Source organism: Canis aureus, chromosome 19 (genome assembly GCF_053574225.1).
Source record: "Canis aureus isolate CA01 chromosome 19, VMU_Caureus_v.1.0, whole genome shotgun sequence".
Taxonomy (NCBI): Eukaryota; Metazoa; Chordata; class Mammalia; order Carnivora; family Canidae; genus Canis; species Canis aureus.
The window spans coordinates 19,866,854-19,888,631 of NC_135629.1; the positions used below are offsets into that span (position 1 = coordinate 19,866,854).

The 21,778-nt window shown below is 44.7% G+C and overlaps 1 protein-coding gene across 4 annotated transcripts in view; it reads left to right on the top strand.

Annotated features, from left to right (window-relative positions):
* Positions 1 to 21,778, top strand: part of PDZRN3 (PDZ domain containing ring finger 3) — a 238,032-nt gene that overhangs the window by 179,085 nt on the left and 37,169 nt on the right. Inside the window, exon 1 of one of the 4 annotated variants that reach the window (XM_077858051.1) lies at positions 9,769 to 10,122. The exons of the other annotated variants lie outside the window; for them this stretch is intronic. Coding sequence (XP_077714177.1) covers positions 10,054 to 10,122 — 69 coding nt within the window. The 5' untranslated portion in view covers positions 9,769 to 10,053. Of the gene's footprint in view, positions 1 to 9,768; positions 10,123 to 21,778 lie in introns of those variants that run through there. 4 annotated transcript variants of the gene reach the window in all.

Here is a 21,778-nt window from a genome sequence, read left to right on the forward strand (position 1 = left end):
TTGGTAAATACTTGCTTATTGATGAATCATTGTAATGAAGCCGTTTATTTGTCATAAAACACTGTGGGCTTTCTGTCTTCAGGAACTTGAAGCTTTCCCCAGAGAAGGAAGAGGCTGGTCACAGTCACCATTCTATCCCAAACACTTAGCATAACATTTGCCAATTCACACGATTTGGAAAATGGAAAGATGTACCCCCAAGAAAGTAGCACACACCAGATTACAGCAAATGCTCTAGCAGAGCACCTAGGATCTAGAAATGAATTTTGATAGGTGATATTGGGATTGGCTTTAATGTAAATGGATTTTGAAAGCTTGGAGTTCAAATTGTGAGAAGCAGAGGGTATTCTACTTAGAGCTAACAGGCTCATTGAAAGCACAGTGGAGGGACACCTGTGTGGCTCAGTGGTTGAGCATCTGCCTTCGGCTCAGGTCGTGGTCCTGGGGTCCTGGGATCGAGTCCTGCATCGGGCTCCCCGCATGGGAGCCTGCTTTTCCCTCTGCCTATGTCTCTGCCTCTCTCTCTGTGTCTCTCATGAATAAATAAATAAAATCTTTTTTTAAAAAAAAAGCTAGGAAGTAAATAGCGTTGGGGCCATACACTGAAAAGGGTGATTCCCTATGGCTGGAAGTTTGGAGGGTACCAGTGTAGAAATGGGAAGTTGCTGCAGATAAGTTACCTAGACCAAGGACTACAGGATTGTTGGAGTTTGACCCCTTGGGAAGCCAACGGTGAACTTAGCGAGAACAGCGGTAGTCCTGAGGTCGCCGTGAGTCAGATGCAGAGCAGCTTATTCCATGAAGACAGGGATTTTATGTTCCTTGTTTACCACTAAACAACAGTGTCTGGCTCATAGCAGGCAATTAATAAGAAGGTGTGAATCAGTAGGTGGTAGGTATGAAGCGAGGCTTTTATTTCCACCCGGGGCACTGACTCTGGCTGCCTCCCTCCTCCCGCCCCTGGCCAGAGCTGCTATGCTGGCAGCAGCCTGGTTCCCACGCCCCCTCCCAATGAGCTCACGGGAGCCCAGGGTTGGTGGGCACTGCCTCCTCCCCACAGGTGGAGGGGGGCAGGCCTCGGAGCAACCCAGCCTGCAGGCTCCAGCTGTGGTCTCACATCCAGACTCTTACACTTTCTATCATGATACATTACCGACACCACAGGGGCCTGGGCACCTTGGTGTACTCCATGTAAACTGGCCGGTGAGGGGGCCTGGGAGGGAGGTGGGGACCACAGTGCCCCTCCCCCCATCTCAGGGAGACAGTCTTTGCTCTTGCTCATGTGTACAACACGTGTGTCAGATTTGGGGGATTTATCAAAAGATGTCCACAAAATATACATTTTGGGGGAAGTTCCTTTTAAAAAAAAAATTATTTATTTGAGAGCGAGAGAACGAGCGGCGGGGAGGGAGAAAGAAGAGGGAGAAAGAAGCAGACTTCCCCACTGAGCAGGGAGCCAGATTGAAGGTTGATCCCAGAACCCTGAGATCATGACCTGAGCGGAAGGCAGACACTTAACCCACTGAGCCACCCAGGTGCCCCGAGGTGAAAGTTCCTGATTGTATTTTTACTTGGTGCCTAATCCAAAATTTTAAAGATGCTGCCCCAGTCCAGCATATGGTCAGTAACCTCTAATGTCATTAGATGAGGTCACATTTCCTCCTTTGTCCCTCCAAGATTTTGTCACGTACAGTTATCCCCTCATGTACATTTTTTCCAGCCTTTTATTCTGATCATTTCTCTGAATCCACAGTCACACAGTCGGTGCCCTTTCTATGTGTCCCTTAGCCCGAGTTCTGAATCTCTCCTCCGTTTCTCTTGCCGAGTGTCCTTCATCTTGGCTATTTGGTCCTGACACTTGCTTTCTTTCTGTCATCCCAGTTTAGGCTCCACGCAGGTAAGCCTGGCTTAAGCCCTCAGGTCTTTGAAGGATGTGCCTGCCCTCGTCTTAATTCCCCCAAATCCTGGCCTGACGCCCTCTCCAGATATCTTCCCTTCCCCTCAGCCTCTGTCTTCACACATCTGTCTTTGTCACATCTCCTCTTCAGTCTCTCCTGCCGGGACTCCAGGCCTGGAATCTTCTCTCCTGCTATCAGAAATCCCACATCCAGTGGTTGGAACAGACTCCTGTGGTTCCCGGCAGGCCTAAGATAACCCCCAGGCCTGCCGGGAGCCTGGCCGGGGTCATGGAGCTACAAAACTCGTAACCCCCTCCTGCCATTCAGAAAGTAGCCTTTGAGGGATCCATCACAGGTACGCAGGCAGAGTGGCTCTGGGAGGACCGGACACATTTCATATCCCTTGGACTCAGGAGGGACCCCAGGGGTCAGGCTGCTAGGTGGTTATAAATATTAAAAAGGAAAATAATATCTAGCATGAGATGGGAACACATCACAGTTGCAGCAAGACATGCCTCTCCTATTCAGCAGGCCACTTATTTATACAGATTTTGCCTGCTGATCAGGATCATCACGAATATATTATGTCACTTAGATTTTTTTCTACAGCAGCTCCTGCCACTTCGCAACAAGGACCCGGCTTTTAGAGCCTCTTTGTGTGCATCAGTGTTCCTGACAAACGTGAGGTTGTGGGAAGCAAGTGATGCCCAGCAGCTTGCCGGCTTTGGGGTTACCCAGATCCTGGGTAACCTGGATCTCCTCTCCACTGTTCCGGGCCATGTGCTCTTGGGTCATTCACACTGCCCGCCCACAACCACAGTTTTCACCTGCATAATGAGGGGATAAGAGTGAGCACGGCCTCATGGTGCTATTTGTATCAAGGAACTCTTTGTTCATTCTGCCATAGTCTGGTTGGCAAATTTTGGTTCACAGGCCAAACCCAGGCCCATAGCCTGTTTATATACGGCCCTCAAATGAAGAGTATTCTGCCCATTTTAAAATGGTTGTTATAGGGGCGCCTGGGTGGCTCACTCAGTTAAGTGTCTAACCCTTGGTTTCTGCTCGGGTCATGATCGCAGGGGTCATGAGAAGGAGCCCCACGGGGGTTCCACACTCAACAGGGAGACTGCTTGAAAGATTCTCCCCCTCCACCCCTCCCTTCCTCTTTCTCTCTCTTTCTCTCTTCTATTCTCTGTGTCTTTCTCTCTCACTAAAATAAATAAGTAAATCTTTTAAAAAATAATAAAATGTTGTTATATAGGTTTCTGCATAGTATTCTCGATTTTGCTCTTGGCCCACAAAATGTAAACTACTGTTTGGCCCTTTATGGTAAAAGTTTGCCACCCCCTGTACTAGAACATTCTGGAAGGGCTTGGGGTCCCCTGGTTCTTTTGGTTGATTGCAGACCCATAGGCTGTTCTGAGAGCTTTTGTAGGCTTTCTCTCTCTTAAACGCTCTCCCTCCACAGGCTTGGTTTGGGAGGGTAGGTGCCACACTGTAAAGTGGGGAAGCCAAGGTCCCAGGAGATGGTGAATTTCCTCCCTACAGCTCTCAGGGTATTCTGGATTGGACTGAGTTGACCTCCCTTCCCCACTTGGCTCCCTGAGCCAGGGCCAATGGGTGTGCTTCCTCTTCTCTGTGAGGAACTCACAAGCATTTAGAGAGGGTTTGATGTTTTTCTAGGCATTTCAGGGGTCATAGAGATGACTTGCTCAGGAATCCACCCTCCAGGAATCTCAAAAGATAGTTGGGGAAACTAAGGCACACCCTTACTACCAGAAACAAGAAGAGGCACTGTTAACCAGCACAAACACAGCATGCTCTAGGGCCTTCAAGGAGTAAAAGCATCTACAGGGGCAGCCTCAAGGTCCAGCCTGCTAGAACACTTGAATTTTCTGTTGGAAGCCAAGGCCCCTTGAAGCTCTTTTCCCACTGGCTGCCTTCAACAAAAATGCTCGTGTTCCAGCCTCCCCATGATTGATCCCTGTCCTCTGGGTACATTCTTATCCAGCTGCTTTGTGGGTCATCAGGCAATTCCTGGAGTCTGATACCCATGTGCCCGTGTGGCATTTGAATGGCACCCTGCTGCCCTCACCGTTCTCTCACGCCCACCTCTCCCAGGGTTCAGTGGGTGCCTTCGCTCCAGACTGCTGCAGGTGAAAACAGCAAGCCATGGGTCTCAGGCAGCCAGGGTGTTCATCAGGTACCTGGAGCCCAGAGGACATGCCCTCAGGACAGCAGGGCCTCAGTCAAAAGGAAAAACATCCTTTCGTTTATAAAAATAAAAGTTGAGGTCGTGAGCAGATAGTCCGAGCTGATAGAGCTTTTCAGAAACAAAACTGCACTCAAAGCTGCTATTATATATTTTTGCAACTCATGACATTTGTGTCTTTGTGTGTTCTAACCTGTTGGCAGTTGCTTCTTTTCTTTGCTGTGATATTGTGATTTTCATCCACACTTGGCTTCCCAGCAGTTCTCACCCCTTGCTCAGGAATTAGTCCAAGAACTCATTGAAGGTGGCTACTGAAGTGTCACCCTAACAAAGGTGAAGGTGAACTAGACGGTACTGTGCTGTTTCCTCAACAGATTATGATCTGAATCTCCAGCCATGACTAGTATAGAAGGCTTATAGGAGCAATTTTTGTCCTGCAAAAGGGTAGTATCTCAGTCTCTTTGGGTGTTTAACAAAATAGCATCGATTCTGGGGCTCATAAACAGCCGACATGTATTGCTCACAATTCTGGAGGCTGGAAGTCCCAGATCAGCGTGCCAGCACGATTGGGTGAGGGCTCACTTCCAAGTCAGAGATTTGCTGCATTATCACACTGCAGAAGGGACTGGAGGCTCTGTGGGGTCTCTTTTATAAGATCACTGATCCCATTCATGAGGACTCCACTCTCACCACCTGAGCACTTCTCAGAGCCCCACCTCCTGATACCATCACACTGAACATTAGGATGTCAGCATATTCATTTGAGAGGGGACACAAGCATCCAGACCATAGCAGGCATAAAAAGTGCTTTTCCCAGGTACATGGCCTTGATCTTGTGAGAGCTGGACTCTGTGTCCATTTTGGTCACTGTTGTGTTCTCAGAACTCAGGAAAGTGCCTCCTGGTGAGGGAGCACTCGATAAATAGCAGAGGTCAGATTTACTCCTGAGATATTTTTTGAGCGTTAGGAGCTGGGGAGAGGGGTGGGTGTCCATAGCTGAATCAGGCCTGGTCTCGTCCAGTGCCCTCTCCGGTGAGGAAGGGAGTGATGTAAACACAGAAGGACCACACGGTGGGAAGCATGCCAGAAAGGAGGTGGCAAAAATGCAGCATGCACTGAGGGGCCTCATGGCCCAGGGGCAGAGGGGGGGAGATTCAGGGGCACACTGAAGGCCGTGGAGTTGGTGGTGCACGCCGCAGGCCCACCATGTGCACAGATGTGAGGCACGAAGCACCCTGATGCTGCAGAACAAGAGAAGACAGAGGCCGCTGGGCAGAGCAGGAGGGGTCAGGTCCCCACGTGTGCAAGCGTGGACTGGGTCTTGAGGGTGGTGCTCTACCCGCCGTGTGGGTGTGTATGTGTGTAGGACTGTTCCAGCCACATTGTACAGTAGGAACCAAAATGAGAGCGAGATTGAAACTGGGAAGAAACCAAGGTAATGAAGCCTCATGGTTCCCAAAAAAGCTGACAGGTGCTTCAGGAAAGGCAGAGCCAGTGGGCGGGTGTCAGAGATTCGAGGGTGATTCCACAGCTCCCTAGAGCTGGGCCCCCAGAGAGACTCCGTTTCTCAGCACGAATGTGGATCCGTCATCCCACCTATTTTTTGTCATCCTCTTCCCAGAAGACCTACCGTTTGACAGAGAGTGTTCGCTGACACCGGCGTCGCTCACCCATTGGGGAAAACGGGAAGGTCAGATGACAGGTAGTGGACAAACGGGCACCCCTGTGGGGGTGCTGGAATAATATGCTGGATTAGATAGAGGTTTCCACAATTAAGCCAACGTAAGTTTTGGTCTCTATCTGCTGACTGTCGCGCCGCATCGCATCCCTGATGACTTCTAGAAGTTCAGAGAACGCTTACCAAGGCCGTTCCCTGGGCGTCTTCGGCCCTTCTCGGCTGCCTCCTCTAGCTGTCTCTGCGCGTGCCTCGGTGACCCCCCTTTGCACTGCGCTTCTCATTACCGCGGAGGCAGGAAGAGGCGGGGGTCTGATGGCACAGAGCGCCCAGGAGGAGTGAGCTCCCTCGGCACTTTCCGATGATGTGATTACTAACTTGAAAAGGACATTTAGCATCTTCATCAAACAGTGTGGGTCTTTGTGAGGCCGGTCGTTTTTCATTTTTTACTTGGGACAGCTGTTCTCTCACAAACAGTTCTATTGTAAATAACTTCCTGTCGCTAAGATCTGTGCCTCTTGGATCCATGGGATTCAGTGCCTCGGTGTGGATCACAGTACAGGTGAACCTCCTTTCACGCAGCTGTGTTTCTCACTCTGTGAAAGCAGCATTTTGAAAATGAAACCGTTCAAGATGTACTTTTACAAAGGAAAGGGTATTTCTAAGGCCAATAATCAGTTTGGCAAGTCTTGTCTTAGGCATAATGGGTATGAGTGTTTTTCATTCTTGAGTCCAAATAATATGTAATTAATCATAAGAATGGAAAACCAACCCTGAGTTGAATTTGAATTAGCATCCTCTCCGCTCTTCTCTCCACCCCCAAGAATAAGGTTCTTAGACTCCTAGCTCATTGATGTGTTCTTCTAGAGCAGCAATTCTCAGCATGTCACCCAGGCCTACCTGGGGGATGGGGGTCCTCAACACTGTTTCAGGGAGTCTGAGGTCAAAACTATGTTCATAAAAACATCAAGATGTTATTTTTTTCTTTTGCTTTCATTCTTTTATAAATGTACTTGAAGTAGAGTATTCTAGAAGCCCTTCTATCACATAACAAATGATTGAATGCAGAAGCAAAAGGCCAGCTGTCTTCAATTAAGCTAGACATAGAGGGCTTTGTGGAAATGTAAAACAATAGCATTCTTCTCAAAAAATTATTTTTGTTTTGGAAAAAATGGTAATTTTTCATAAAAATGTTATCTATGTTAATATGTAATAGGTTTATTGCTATTTTAAATAAATTAAGGAATACGTAATTTCGTATTTCTGTTTCTAACATGATCAACATCAATAAGTATAACCCAAATAAACAGCAGCCGTTCACCATTCTCAGTAATTTTAAGATTGTGAAGGATTCCTAAGACTCAAAATTTTGAGAAACTTTTCTGAAATACAGGGCAATATGTAATAAAATTCTCCTGGCTTGTGAATGAGATTCGAACGTTTTCTAACAAACACCAAAGGGATTTGCATAAGTTCCCTATCCATTTAGCAGGAGACCATTTCTACATTTACCTGTGGATGTGCAGGGAAAATATGGATACAAGCCAGTGTGAAGCACAAAACCTTACCAAAAAAAAAAAAAAAAAGAAAAGAAAAGAAAAGAAAATTTAAAGGCCCACCACATTGGAGGAGGAAAACCAAGCACACCGTTGTCCTCCGTATGTGGAAATTATACTTTGCACTGTAGGGTATGAGTTTGTGAGACGTCAGCCTTCACCTATTCATTCAACCAAAGGACATGTGTTTCCCCAGCACCTTCATAGGGCTGGACTGCAGGGTAATGCAGACACAGTTCCCTGCCCCGGGAAGGAGACCAGTGAGGAACAAACAAGCATAAGTGAACAGGAAAGACTGAGGAAATGAATGGGATGATACACACAGTAATTTGGAGGATTGAGAAATGAATTCATACAAGGTGCACAGGCTTTTGTTAGAAAAGGCTTTGCCTTTCTAACAAGACTTCTGAGATGGCAGTGCTGGGTGGGTAGGAAGAAGAAAGGTGCATTCTGATAGAGGGAACCCAGAAGAAGGACATGGCTTGGTGGGAGTGAGGTGAGCACCAGAGCACCAGTAGATGATGGTAGAAAAACTAATGGGTAAGGACCAGATTTTCTAGGGCATTGGAGGCCCAGTGAAGAATGTGATTTTAATCCAAGTGTGATGAGAAGTCATGGCAGGGTTTTCAAGCAAGCGAAAGAAGTGATCCTGTCTCTGGTTTATAAAGACCAACCTGACAACCTTGTGGAGTGGGTAGTCTATGGGTGGGCAAGAGAGGAAGCAGAAGTGTGTCAGGAGGCTCTTGATGTCATCCAGGTGGAGTAGATGGTGTGCCAGAGGATAAACAGAAGTGGGCAGAATTGAAATTTCTCTTGGAATAAGAGAGCAGACCCACAAAGAGAGGGAAGGCTCTGGGGATGAGGGCAGTGAATAAGCATGACCTCTGGTTTTGGCTTGTGTTTTCCCACATTGTTACAACAAAACTCTGCAAAGTAGTTTTATGGCTAATTAGGGATCAGGAAACTGAGCTCCTAGTAACCTGCTCATGGATCCATCATCAGAGCAAGTCAGAGGTCACTGCCACTGCTCAGCCCCATCTGTGCCTTCTTTTCCCTGGTGGCACGCCTCAGCTCTCTGCTCCAGCCACCGTGGTGACACCAGGTATGGGTCTGAAATGAAGGTTCCCTTCCTCCCCGCCCAGCAAGCTAAGGCTATTAGGTGATCTGTGACAAGTTGCCATGCCTCATCTTCTGGGTCTGAGAAATGGGACCAGATGTATCTGCTGGCCACCAGCCCAAGTGGAATTTTATGTATAGGTTTACTCACATCACAGGTGTGTCTGGGCTCCCAGAGAAAGGGAGCATTATTCTTCAGGCCCTGTAATGTCTCTTGGCAGGACGTGGGAGTCCTCCTGAGAGACAGTTCAACCTTTATAAAATGTAGGGGGGTGCGATGCTGATTTGGAAGCAGTTGTGAGAATTTTAAACATCAGTGATTTGGATTGAAACAATAGGACCTGTGCTTTTCACTTAGCCGGTGGGGTGATCATTTGAAAAAAGAAAGTTTTTGTTTTAAAAGCCATCAAACTTAGTGGATCAGAGGCTAAATGAAGGGAGACAAGAGGCAAGACAGCAAGGATTAAAATTCTTAAAAATGCTGTCAGTACTCACCTTCCATGTTATCATCGCAACTCCCTGCTTTTTTGACACACGGCACAGAGCAGAGCTCTGTAAGTCTAGGCAGCCATGGAATATCACATCCAGATCTGTAGTAGCCAGTGACAGCTCAGTGGCGTTGGCTCTAAGCTATCTGAAGCATCTACACAGCTATAGAGATGGCACAAAGCTGGTTGCTTCTCTTCCTTCCATTTAGCTGGGCAGCCCTTTAAGAAAGAACTTTCTGCTTTGGGAACTGAAAATGCACTTTAGCAGTGATTATCTTCTTGCTCACCTTTAGGGCAGGATATCTCCTTACATCCCCCTGGTTACTTTGCATATACACACTTAGATCCTGCAATTTAAATTTCTGTATTTTATTCATATATGGCACATATTTCCTACAACTTGGTAAAGCTCTAAATATTATATGAGTATTATTCAAAACATGTGCATTCTGTAAAGCTCGTTTATATGCCATCATTATCTGCAGCATTAAATACACTTTATATCATCAAAAATTTTATGATATATTTAAAAATGAATTTCTACTTAGCTTAAATGCATTAGGGACTATCCTAAGAGACCTTGCTAAAAATGCAGTCATGTTTATTTGTAACTGCCCGAAAATGGCTTACAAAATTGTTAGTGTCTTTTATTATTCCCTACCACTGGAGCACTTGCTTGTTAATTAGAGAAATTTCAACTGTCATAGTTGGCAATTATAGCTTCTGTATCATTGTCTGTTATGAATAGTCAATGAGAACTGATTAATATGCATGAGCAGCAGTATATATAGCGTGTGCATTGGACCACAATCCAGCTGCCAGAGTCCCTCAGAGGAGGGAGTGGTGTGTGTGTGTGTGTGTGTGTGTGCATGCACGGGCTCGTGTGTGCGTGTGTGTGTGTGTGTGTGTGCATGCTGCGAGGGAAGGAGGGGAAGCGTGGAAGGGGAGAGAGTTGTTTTCAGCCTTAGAGAGCAATGCCAATGTGAAGTGTTGCAGCCCGCCCGATGCACCTGAGGCTCTCCGAGGATACCTTCATGCCTGCACGCAGGACGCTGCTTTTCCCGGGTGCTGGCGAGTACTGAAGCCTTCCTTTGACGTTTCTCTAAACATGGGATGCAGTTTGTGCAGCCTGCAGAAGCAAGAGGAGCAGTACAAATTGCTCTATGAAGTTTGCCAGGTAACGCATTGCATTTTATTCTGTGGGAGTGTACCGGCACTCAGCTGGCAGAGTGTAACTTCTGGGAAAGGAATTGGGGATTTGGGTGTGTATTTGTGTTCTGACCGAGACAGCTCTTCTGACTCTTCTGTACATTCTCTTGAATCTCTTACGTGATTGCCCTCACAGTGGCACTTAGGTGCCTATATTTGAATATTTAAGTAGATGTTGACAGTCACAAAGTATGTATCCAGCAGGCATGTCACAAAGCTCTTTTACAACTGACCGCTCTCTGGAGTGTCAGCGAATGTCTTAGGAGGGGTCAGAGCGTGGTCACCCTTTGAACACGTCGGAGAAGATGGGATGATGATTAATGCTTGCACGGTTTTGTCTCTGTTTACAAATAGTTATGAGGCGCGCCTTTGAGTAGAGCACAAGCGTCTACCAGAGACTTGATTCTTTCAGCAACTTCTTGTGCTGGGACATGTGGTTCGGATTTATGCTTCACACTTGGCATTTCTATACCTCACCCTGTGAAAATTTTAAGAACTTCAAGAGCAAATGATTTGATCTTAGGTGCTGTCATCCACAGCAGATGACTTCTCAAAACTTCTGCATCCTTAGTAACGTGAAAATTCAATTGAGATGAAATGGGACAGTTAAGGTATAACCCAGATAACTTACCTTACATCTATGTTGAGTGTCTTATTTTTAAATATTCCAGTTTTATCCTGAACGATGAGGTTTGCACACTGTTGTTGGTAACCGAACTTGGCAGTTAAGTGTTTTCCCCTTAAATCATTCTAACAATTTTTTTCAGTAATCAAAAATTATAATCCCATTCAAAAGGTTTTTTTAATTAGAATGATAGAATAAGGTCTTTGTGGTAAAAAAAAAAAAAAAAACCAAAGGTGGTTATTCCTTAATTTATCACAATGAATGGCATATCAATATATTCTTTAAAGAGCCAGACAGCTTAAAAAAAAGAATTTGATTAGCCATCAATTGGGCACCAGTTTTGCATACGCCACCAGAGGGCGCGTCGCATTAAAAAGACACAGTGAAGCAAGGCTGCTTCTGTGCATTGGCTGCCTCTGTGAACAATCTAATGATAAAGTGACCCTGGGTGAAGAAAAGGTGTGTGTGTGTGTGTGTGTGTGTGTGTGTGTGTGTGTGTGCGCACATGTGTGCCTGTGTCTGTGTCTTTTTCTCCACTGAAGCATAGAGATCAAAACAAACCTTTTGGGGCTTGGTCATGTGTCCCCACCCCACCACTGCCAGCCACCCTGTATACAGAGTACACATATCTTAAAAAACAAAAACAATGTTTTTGTTTACGAAAAACAAGCATCTTAAATCAGTGTTTGACATACACTTCTGACATAGGAGTTCATGCTTAGCACTCTGTTGGACTTCTGTCCTTTGAAAGCGGTCTGGGAGCACATTGGAGGCGTGGGCAAAAGTGCCACCGGCACTGGAGATCTGGCCTCCATCCCTTGTGTGATCATATGGTGATGTTGTAATCCAAATTCTGCCAGTGTCATGTGCAATGGGCAGTGAGCCCCCAGTTCTCAGTGAGTCAGGAATTCAGAAGCAAAACAAGCAGAACAACAGAACCATCACCAAGGTGGTTTTATTACAGACTTCCCACTACTCTGTATATAATATAGTACATAAAAATGAAGTCTTAATAACTTGCTGGGGTTTTTTTTTCTTTTAACTATCAGTACACAAAAATATCATTTAGCATTCATTGTTGTAGGTGTGTTAATTACAATGGAACCCTCCAAAATGTGACAACCCTACACCATCTCCTGCAAATCTGATGTTAACTTGTGCCTTATTCTTCTATATTACTTAGGCTCTTTCCCCCATCCCATAGCCCCCCAAAAGAAAGAACCTGGATTCTGTTTGTTTGTTTTTTACTAGGTGAATTTATGTGGAAATATTTTTGGCCAAAGCATCATGCAGTAAATTGCTGATAAATGACTTCCATCTGGAATACACTTTGTCAGCAATTTAGGAAGCCATGCAGATTTATTTTCAGGAAACTCAAACTACTTTTCAGACCCATTACCCTTGTGCCAACTAAGTAAAATCCCCTTTCTCCTATTCTTTGGGAGTCCTGAACCGTAGCATAAAGGAATTCACAAAACACTTGCAGGAATTAATAACTGCATTCCCCTTCTTATTATGCAAAGCCTTATTAAAAGCAGAGAAATTAAGGTTCCCATAAATTACAGTTCCAGAAGGTCCAGTGTGTCTGGCTTCAGTAAGCCCTCGTAACAGCAGCGCAAAGAGGATCAAATATTCTGGGGCTCAGACTTTATCCTTTCCTCATCCAGAGATAATTCAAAGAGATGCTCTTCATTAGGGCCTTTGGCAAGCTGCCTACAATTTCTTTTTGGGGCCGCTGTGAGCTTAATGATGCAGAACAATGGCTTTGCCTCTTGTTGCACACATACCTTATTGTACCTTTAATCACATTAGAAAAACAACAGCAGCACATGAAGTTGCCTGGTTGTCAGAAAGCACTGCAAAGAAGTGCACACATATCAGTGATTTGCCCTGTGCATTAAGGGATGCGCTGAAATATTTGGGGATCCTTGGAATACTTCTGAGGAGGGTACAAGAGGAGCCCTTTGACCACCTTGGAGTTGTTAGATCAGTTGAGGTATAGCAGTCTTTGTGCTTTCATGGTAACTGTAGAGTCCCGGGAAGCATCAAGACAGGGCCTCTACCTGTGGGACATTTAACATTGAAGTTAGCAGCTGTCTCCTGCTTTGGAAAACTTGCCCCTCTCGGGTGACTTTGATCACTCAGGACCACTGCTGCAGCGGAAGGACAGACACAAGAAAGAAAGATGCTTTAAAGTTATCAAGGAAGATGCTTCGAGGTTATTCTACTTGGTTAAATTAACTGCCCAGAAAATCCCCATATGTGCAGGGGTTGATGGCATAGGGAACATGACAGCTTTAGAGCTGTAGCCAGAACCCAGCTGAAGCCGGTCCCCTGGTTATGGGGAAGGGGTGGAGGAGGAGTGGCTTAGGGATGGAGAGGTCTGTGGCTCTGTTGGCTTAGTACCAAGGACCCCATCACCGGCCAAGCATCAGCCATCCCCCCAGCTGTGTCCTTTCAGACAACGGGAAGGCCAGTATGTGGATGCTTTGAGGAGAGATTTCAAATGGAGGCCAGGGGAAGGGGAAAAGAGTAACACACCCCGCAGTGTCACTCATTCCTTCCACCTCTTCTTTGTAGAATAGTCACCTTTGCTCACTTATTTAGGCCATGAGGAAATAATTGTGTTTGGGACTTCAACCTAGAAATTATAATAACTAATACATTTACTAAAAGTCTTGCATACACATTTTCAAGAAGGGAAGGAGAACATAATGATACGATTTCAGTGATGTTCATTGCAGGAACCATAGCATTATTTATTGAGTACTTACTGTGTGCCAGCACTGTGCTAAGTGCTGACTGCACATTTCTCCATAAGATCCTCACAGCAGCACCAAGAGATGGGTGATATTATATCCCCATTTCAAAAATAAACTGAAACGCAAAGGAATTATAACTGGGGATGGCAGCAATGTCTGTGTTGGGATTCCAAAATCTGAATTCTTCTCTAATACAAATCATTTTTATCAAAACCAGTGAATAGATGACCTATGTTACATGGAACACTTGGATTAATTTTTAAAAATCATTCTCACCTTTGTGGAGCTAACGTGGAGACCCTGCATTCTCAAACAGGGCCACGTGCTGCTTGGCACCTCCATCAGCCTGGGAGTATTTGGGTCTGTTCTCTTACAAATGAGAGGACTTGGGACAGGGCCTCTGGTCCCTCATGTTAGGGGAAAATGGTGGACAAAGAGAAGAATGTTCAGGAGTGCAGCATTCCCATCAAACTCCCAGGCAGGTTTAAGAATGGTTCATTTAAGAAAACTCATGTTCTTTTCCTTCTCAGTAACAAAAAAATAGGAATTTGTGCCTTTTATGCTCCCTACAGTTGTTGATTTTGAGAATCAGCCAGGTGGTGGTATGATAAAGTATGGACAGAGTTAATGGTGGTTCCCTGGATGAACATAACCTTGACCTCCATACAGACGTGTTGAACATGGTTAAGTTCTCCTGCGGGTGAGAGTATGTTTGCTTACACAACTTATCAATGCCAAAAGCTTTATTATTAGAAGTAGCTTTACCATCCAAATTAGTTTAGGTAAAGCAGGTGTGGAAAAAGAAAGCCCATCTCCTTTTGCCTTAATGACATGGCGCTTATCCGTGGCTGAGAAAGTCATTTTTTTCCACTGTGGGCATTTATCTATCACTAGGTCTTGTCTTTTTCCTCCATTAACAGTAGACTGTAAAGCACTTCGATGTTGATGAAGCAATGAAAAGGAAAGGCTTAGGGTTAGACCAGGACTTGCTCCCCTCTCTCTACCAACCTCTTCTCTAGGCACAAAGCATTAGGTGACTCTAAAGGAGTTCTCTAGCTTTACTTTTAGTACTGAGGCCAGTTTGCTACCACCCCAGCTTAGGTGCCTTTGTGAGTGTTCCCATGAGACCCTGTGCACTGCTGTATCTCTGCAGTCTGTTGTAGCCCTGCACTGAGCCTTCCCATGAACCCCTACCCACCTCTGCATCCCTGCACTGAGTTTCCATGAGGTCCTGTGTACCCATGTATCCCTGCACCAAGCGTCCCCTTGTTTCTGCATAATCTGTTAATTCAGCCTCCTTAATTATGCTGTGAAATCCTGGGAGGTCTAGTCACCACGTTTACCCTCAGCAGATGATTGGTTGAACACATTGGATCGTGTACATGTTGGTAGGGCACGAGGAGCAAGAAAAGAAACAAGGGTACTAGTTAGGAGCCCAGAACGAGCTGTTGGAAGAGATGACTGTGATTTGGATCACGAAGGTGCCAGTGGAGAACACAGGGCATACAAGACATTTACCTATCGTTCATTCAGCCACCGTGTTTACGCAACCAACCCTATGCTGAGTAGTGAGCTTCCCACTCCCTGCTCATTGGTCCCTCAATGCCCTTAAGATAAAACCTGCTCCTTAACTGTGGCCTGCAGGGGCCTGTGTGGTCTGGCCTTGTTTTACCTCTTCGGGGAGTTGCCTGCCATGTTCCCATCATGCATCTGCTCTGGTCCTTGCAGGTTTCTTGCAGCACCCACAACCTACCTTACTCTCACTTTTCAGAACCTTCAGCTGACTGTTCCGCTCCATCTGAGACATAGTTCACCAACTCATCCTTGAAGACTCAGCTCAAATATCCCTCTCCACAGAGACCTTCTCTGATCTGAGAGGTCCCCCCACACCCAACCATATTGACCTCTCTCTGCAGTTTATTTCCTTCCTAGCACTTATCATAATTCATGTACTTATTAACTTGTCTATTTTCTCCAACCCCCAGTCCCCAGGAAAAATGTCAGTCCTAAGAAGGCAAGGACTTTGTCTTGTTGTCTGTGACACCCCAGGTCCTGACACATAACCAGTAAACTATTTGGGACATGTTTACCAAATTAACTTATGAATGAGGAATGTATCAGGTAGGTCCCACTTTGGTCTAGGAAGGCTTTTAGCAATGACAAGTGAGTCCGCGTCCCAGGATTCTAATGGCTTCCATAGATACAGCTGCATATTGCCATGAGGCAGGTGGTACAGTCCCAGGGGAGATGACTGCCCCTCCCTCAGCGTTCCTGTGACACGCCTGCCATGGCTGGCAGAAAGAAACATATGGAACAGTGAAAAAATGTAGCTTTAATAAATGAATTCTCTTGGAGTCATTAATAATGCAAGGAGAGGTCATGGCTATATTGGGGGTAAGGGAGCGCAGGCACAAAAGAATACCATCAGCAGGTCCGGAGGCATGCCAGAGCCAAAATAACTCTCCTGCATTCTCTGACCAGCGTGGGATTCAGCAGGGAACATAGCATCCCTTCTCTAAAGCTCACAAAGCCAGGTTTCTAGCAACATAACCTTCAGTAGTGTGGCAGGTGTCATAACATTGGTGAAATGTCCTTGGATTCTGCTGCCTAACAGCAAGTGCTGCACTGAGAAAAGTCAAGAATGAATGAATGTTTCTACTTTGACTGACCTGCTTTCCTATTTCTTCACCAAGAGCATATTGAGTGGTGTGTGTCTGTTGGTTAACTTTGGGGAAAGAGTCCCTGTTCCAGTGTACTAGTCACCTGCCAAGCAGGATAATCTTTTTTTCAAATATATTTTATTATACTCATCAGTTATAAAGAATATGCTGAAACAGTGCAGAAGTCAGATAAAGTTATTGGCATCAGTGTTCAATTGTGGAGTAAAAGGATCTTGGTTTGAGAGGCAGTGGGGATCAAGGAGAGCTTTTCTAACTGTTGAAGAATCTCCAGAAGTTTCTTTTAAGTCATTCATTCTCACAATATGGTCCTGGGCCAGCAGCATCACCATTATGTAGGAACTTGTTAGAAATGCAGAATCTCCAGCCATACCCCAGACCTACTGATCCAGAAGCTCTGTGAGGGGTGCCAGCCATCTGTGTTGAACAAGGCCTTCAGGTGAGTTTGGTGCTCATTAGTTTGAGTACCTCTGTTCAAAGTTAAACTAAAAATACTAGAAGAGGGAAGACTCTTAAATTACCTAAGCTCTTGGGTAGTTTTCCTTAATTCTTTTGGACGTATAGGCAGCAGGACAAACTCATATCTCAGACACTTAACATTCAGATCAAAATGTAACCATCAGTGGGTTACTACAAAATAAAAGTCATTTTATTGTGATTAAGCAGGGCTTTTTTTTTTTAAAAAGATTTTATTTATTTATTCATGAGAGACACAGAAAGAGAGAGAGAGAGGCAGAGATACAGGGAGAAGCAGGCTCATGTGGGGAGCCCGATGTGGGACTCGATCCTGGGACCCCGGGATCACGACCTGAGCCAAAGGCAGACGCTCAACCGCTGAGCCACCCAGGTATCCCAAGCAGGGCTTTTTTCAAGTAAGTTGTTCTGTAATATCTAGTTTACAAGTGGAAAAATGAAGGCTAGCGAAGCTTTGTTAAAGACATATACACTTATATACCTACACATACAGGTGTATATGCGTGTGTGTATCTTCTACAAATTAACCTTCACTTCTCTTTAACCAGTGTCCTTCTCAGAATCACCTCAGATTCCAGAAGTACCCTGCATCCTCCTAAGTTACACACCCTCCTACTCCATAAATGTTCCCTTTCCATAGTAAATGGGAAATTAAAGTCATTCCCCATAATGTGAATGATGGTACGCAGAATCCTCCTGCCAGAAGAAAATATGTTTTTAGAGAGACCCTGTTAACCAAATGAACCCTAATTTGCAGAATTCTAGGGACCTCTTTCTGATGATGCACTAAGTAGTCATCACTTGATGAGAGCTTTGGACCTACAGACTCTGCTTCTGGAGCACTTTCACATTGCAGGACTCAGTTTCACTGTGTCTAACAAAACAGTACCACTGACCAATCTTTAATAATTACCTTAGTATACATTTTGCTGTGTTATGCCAGGGGATAAATACTTTTAGAGGTCTTAATCAGTATTGCCAGATTATCCCCCAAATAAGCCTCTCTATGTAATGCCCACCAGCAAATAAGTGTCTGGTTTACCTCATCACCCATTCCCATACTCACTGGGCATTAAAGATACTCTCACTTTTTTTTTAATTTAATAGAAAAAGTGGGGTGGGGGAGAGGAATGGATTCTCATTTGTAACTTGCACCAGCCTCGAAGCACAAAAGTTCCTCTCGGACACTGGCTCTCAAACTTGATCATGGATCAGCATCACCTGGAGGCATTATTGTTAAAGCACTGAGTCTTGTGCCCCACTCCCAGTTTAGATGCTGCTGGTCTGGGGATCACTCCTTGGGAAACACCGCTTTAAGAGATAGGTGATTACATATGGATGGATGAATGGATGGACAGACAGATGGACAAAAGGACAGGAGGGTGGGAAGGAAGGCGGGCTTTAGGGTATACGCTTCTTTGGTTTTACCAATGCCAGATTATCTCTCAGCATCACGGTAGATGATGCTGCTTCACATCCCTGGCAGTACTTGGTATCGTCTGGTTCCTTACTTCTTAGGATGCTGTGAATACGGAGAGGGATCTCACTATGCTTTACTCTTGATTATTAACAAAATAGTGTTTTATTCTTGGTGTGTATATTGACTGTATTTGAGCTGTGCGTATGTGTGTGTGTATGCACGTAGGCGCAGTATCTGTTCAGGTGTCTGCCCCAATTCTCTTTTGGATTTTTCATCTTTTTCCTTTGATTTGTAGAATTTTTAAGAGCAGAGTCTGGATGCCAGTCCTTTGTCAGGTATGACTTGCAGACCTTGTCTCCCGGTTTGTGACTTGTCTCTGCTCTCTCTTTATGATGTTTTCCAGTGAACCAAATCCCTTCATTGAACATGGTCAAATATATCAGTCTCTTCTTATGGTTTGTGCTTTTACTGTCTGTAAGGAAATACATTTTATACTTTGAAGCTATAAAACTGCTATCCTGTGTTTTCTTCCAAAAGCTTTCTATCACGTTTGCCTTTCATAGACAGGTGTAAGGCTGGAGTCGACTTCATTTTCGTAGGCTGGATCTCCTAGTACCACTAGGAGAAAAAACCCATCTCTTCCCCCATCAAAGGACAGTGCCTGTGTGTTTAGGGCTGTTTCTGGCCTTTCTGTTCCGGTCCATCGAGAGTCTCACTGCACCAGCTTCACACTACGAGGATCTGATTTATTGTGCTTTAGTTCTGTAGTAACTCTTGTCCCCGAGAGAACAGGCCCTTCTCTGTTGCTACCTTCTTCTGCTCTTCTCGGCATTCTTTCTGTCCACGGACATGTGATGTTCAGCTTGTCAAAGTGACATATTGGTAGTGCTCTTTTCTCAAATTGGGGGATGGGCTTACAAATATTCAGTGTAGCATTCCTTATAATTAGGTGTATCTTACAAAACTTGTAATGTATTCATATTTAATAAAATAAGAATAGTAAGAAGAGCCCCAAGAAGAAATATTGTCTGTTATAAAAAGCCTCGGTCTCCCCCAAATTCTGAAGGAAAGTAAATCAGAAACAGTAATGATGGGGAGGAAGGGGTTGGCTTGCTAATCAAGATCTTAAAAAAGTATTGAAATACTGCTTTATTTTTTCCTTAGCATTAAAGCATTCTTCATCTGCTGCAAAAAGAATTCTCTCAAACTCTACCATTTGTTGTAACAGAAGACAGCTGTACGACTACACTTAGAACTTGTATCTTTACAAACACATTTCTTAAGAGTTGGCATGTTTGCATGTTTCTATATAAAGAAGTCTTAAGCAAAAATGCCCTTTTTTGTGAACAAACAATGCATAAACCATATAATGCAGACAAACACTATTCACAGCATTAAGGCAATGAAAACAGAGTTAATTTGTCAGACATCTGGGAAAATAAGTTTCATCCCAGTGTGTTAAGCAGTGTCCCCACAGCCCAGACACATTCCTGTTTTGCCATACGTGACAACTAATTATTCCCCTCCCCTGCCCAAAAGTGTCAGTGGTGTGGCACATAACATTAGAAATGACATGCATTTTAATAAAAGAAAATTCTAAATAATATGAACCAATTTTCCTTAATCAAACACCTGTTTACTATTTGGGGAATCTGGAAAACCTAGAGAGAAATTACTATCCTTCATAACAATATTTCAGTTGGCATCAGGAGATGAAGAGCAGTGGCTCTTCCCCCCACCCCCCAGAATCACAATAGTATTTTACATCAGGGATTCTGTTCCTTTTTATCTAATTATGAAATGCCTGGCATGAATAGCTTGTATTTCCTATACTCTCCCTGTTAGATACCAGATACCATATGCTGCACTTACCTGCATGTATCAGTGTGTTTGCACACGTTATAGTTCCGTAACCAGAGGTGCCTGTTTCCCTGGGTCCAGTGTTTTCTCCTTTTCTGTTTTCTCTCTAGCAACTTTCTAAGCCTAAAATGTGTAGTATAGGCCTAGGTATCTAGGAATTTTCCAGGAGTTGAAGTTTGAGTTGTCTGGCCTGTCTAGCCTCTCCCTCCACCAATAGAAGTTTCTGTTCAGGTTCCTCCATGAAGTGGAACGTGAGAACAAGTATCTGTTCCCCTTACAGTGAAGGGAGGGGCAAACCTCCAGGAGAAGTCAAGGTGAAGAGCTAGCACATTCTTTTTCTCAATGGGCCATCAAGTTTTAGAACGATCCCTATTCCACATTCAGCCACAGTTAAGAAACGTCCAGAGAAAGGAAGAAGCAATTCTAGCTCTGTATTCTTTGTCCTTGAATTAACAGTGAAGGCTGAAGACTAATACATTCCAATGATTTGGATTTTTATGCTAATAGCAATGATAAATGACTGCTGTCTGCCATGCATGTGGTCTGTATACATGTATTAGTTTCAGAATCTCATGTAATTCTAACACAACTCCTTAAAGCACAGCTCCTGTTGTGTCCATTATACAGATGAGACAACTGAGTGTTAGTCGAAGAAGCAGATTAATGTGCCTGAGATCACGCAGCTCCTACAGGGCAGAGCCAGGATCCTAACACAGAACCACCCGCCTCCGGCGCACTGTCTGAACTATGTCCTCAGCATTGTACTAAATATCTGGCAGTGCGATAGACAGAGAAGTCGCTGTCCTAGGGGGCTTATATTCTGGAAGGGCGGGAGGTCAGAAATTCAATTTTACACTAATGAGCATATAATTACGTTATAAGGAAAACTTGAAGGAATATGGATCTGCAATGGAAGTATCGTCAAAAGACTGGACCAGGAAACTGTGCTCAGTTTGATCCTTTATTAAAGGGAGGTTGGTTTTGTTTTTTTACAAAAAAAAAAAAAAAAAGCAATTCCATAGCTCTGGGGGTTACATGATGTACTGATGTGATACTTCCTTCAAGGAAAGTTCATCTTGCTGTCTAATGAAAGCAGGAGACGAGTTCCATTTGTGAGTTACCCCAGTTGAGAGTCACCCTCTAGTTGTCCTAAAGCCAGCATTTATTGAGTGCCTACTTTGTTCTCTGGGCCATGCTGAGGAAAAGATGGAAAGCAGCCCTGGGCTCACAGCACTCATGCCCTCGCCCCGGTACGGCATGGTGCTAACTATTATATGTTGTCAAACAAGCCAGTTGAGGCTATGGGGACGAAGAGAGAAAGCCAGCATTCTTAGAGGACGTGATGGCAGCAAGGCCTCCAAGATTGGGTCTAAAAGGATCATCATTGTGGGTAGAAGGTCTCCGGGAGACAGAGAAAGTCACGGCAGTGGATCCACAAGGGCAATTTACGTGGACATCATTGGCCACCACTGTTGCTAAGTCCTTTCTTAGAATAGAGCAGTGGCACACAGGGCTTTTAAAAGAAATTATTCCCAAGAAGAGTAATGAAAAGGTGGAAATACATAGTACATTTGGAGGAAATGCTCAGATTCTGTCCTTTGCTCCATATGCTATTTCTTAAACACCTCTAGTGTGCCAAGTAGGGACGGCCACTGGTGATGATGCAGGAGTTGCAAAACCAACAAAGTCGTGATCCGCCCAGTTCTTACCACCTAGAGGTGGAGGGCGACATTGCCAAGTTATCACACAGATGAAAACACACCAGTAACATGGTCTGTGGATGGCCGTTGGCAAGCACGAGGAGC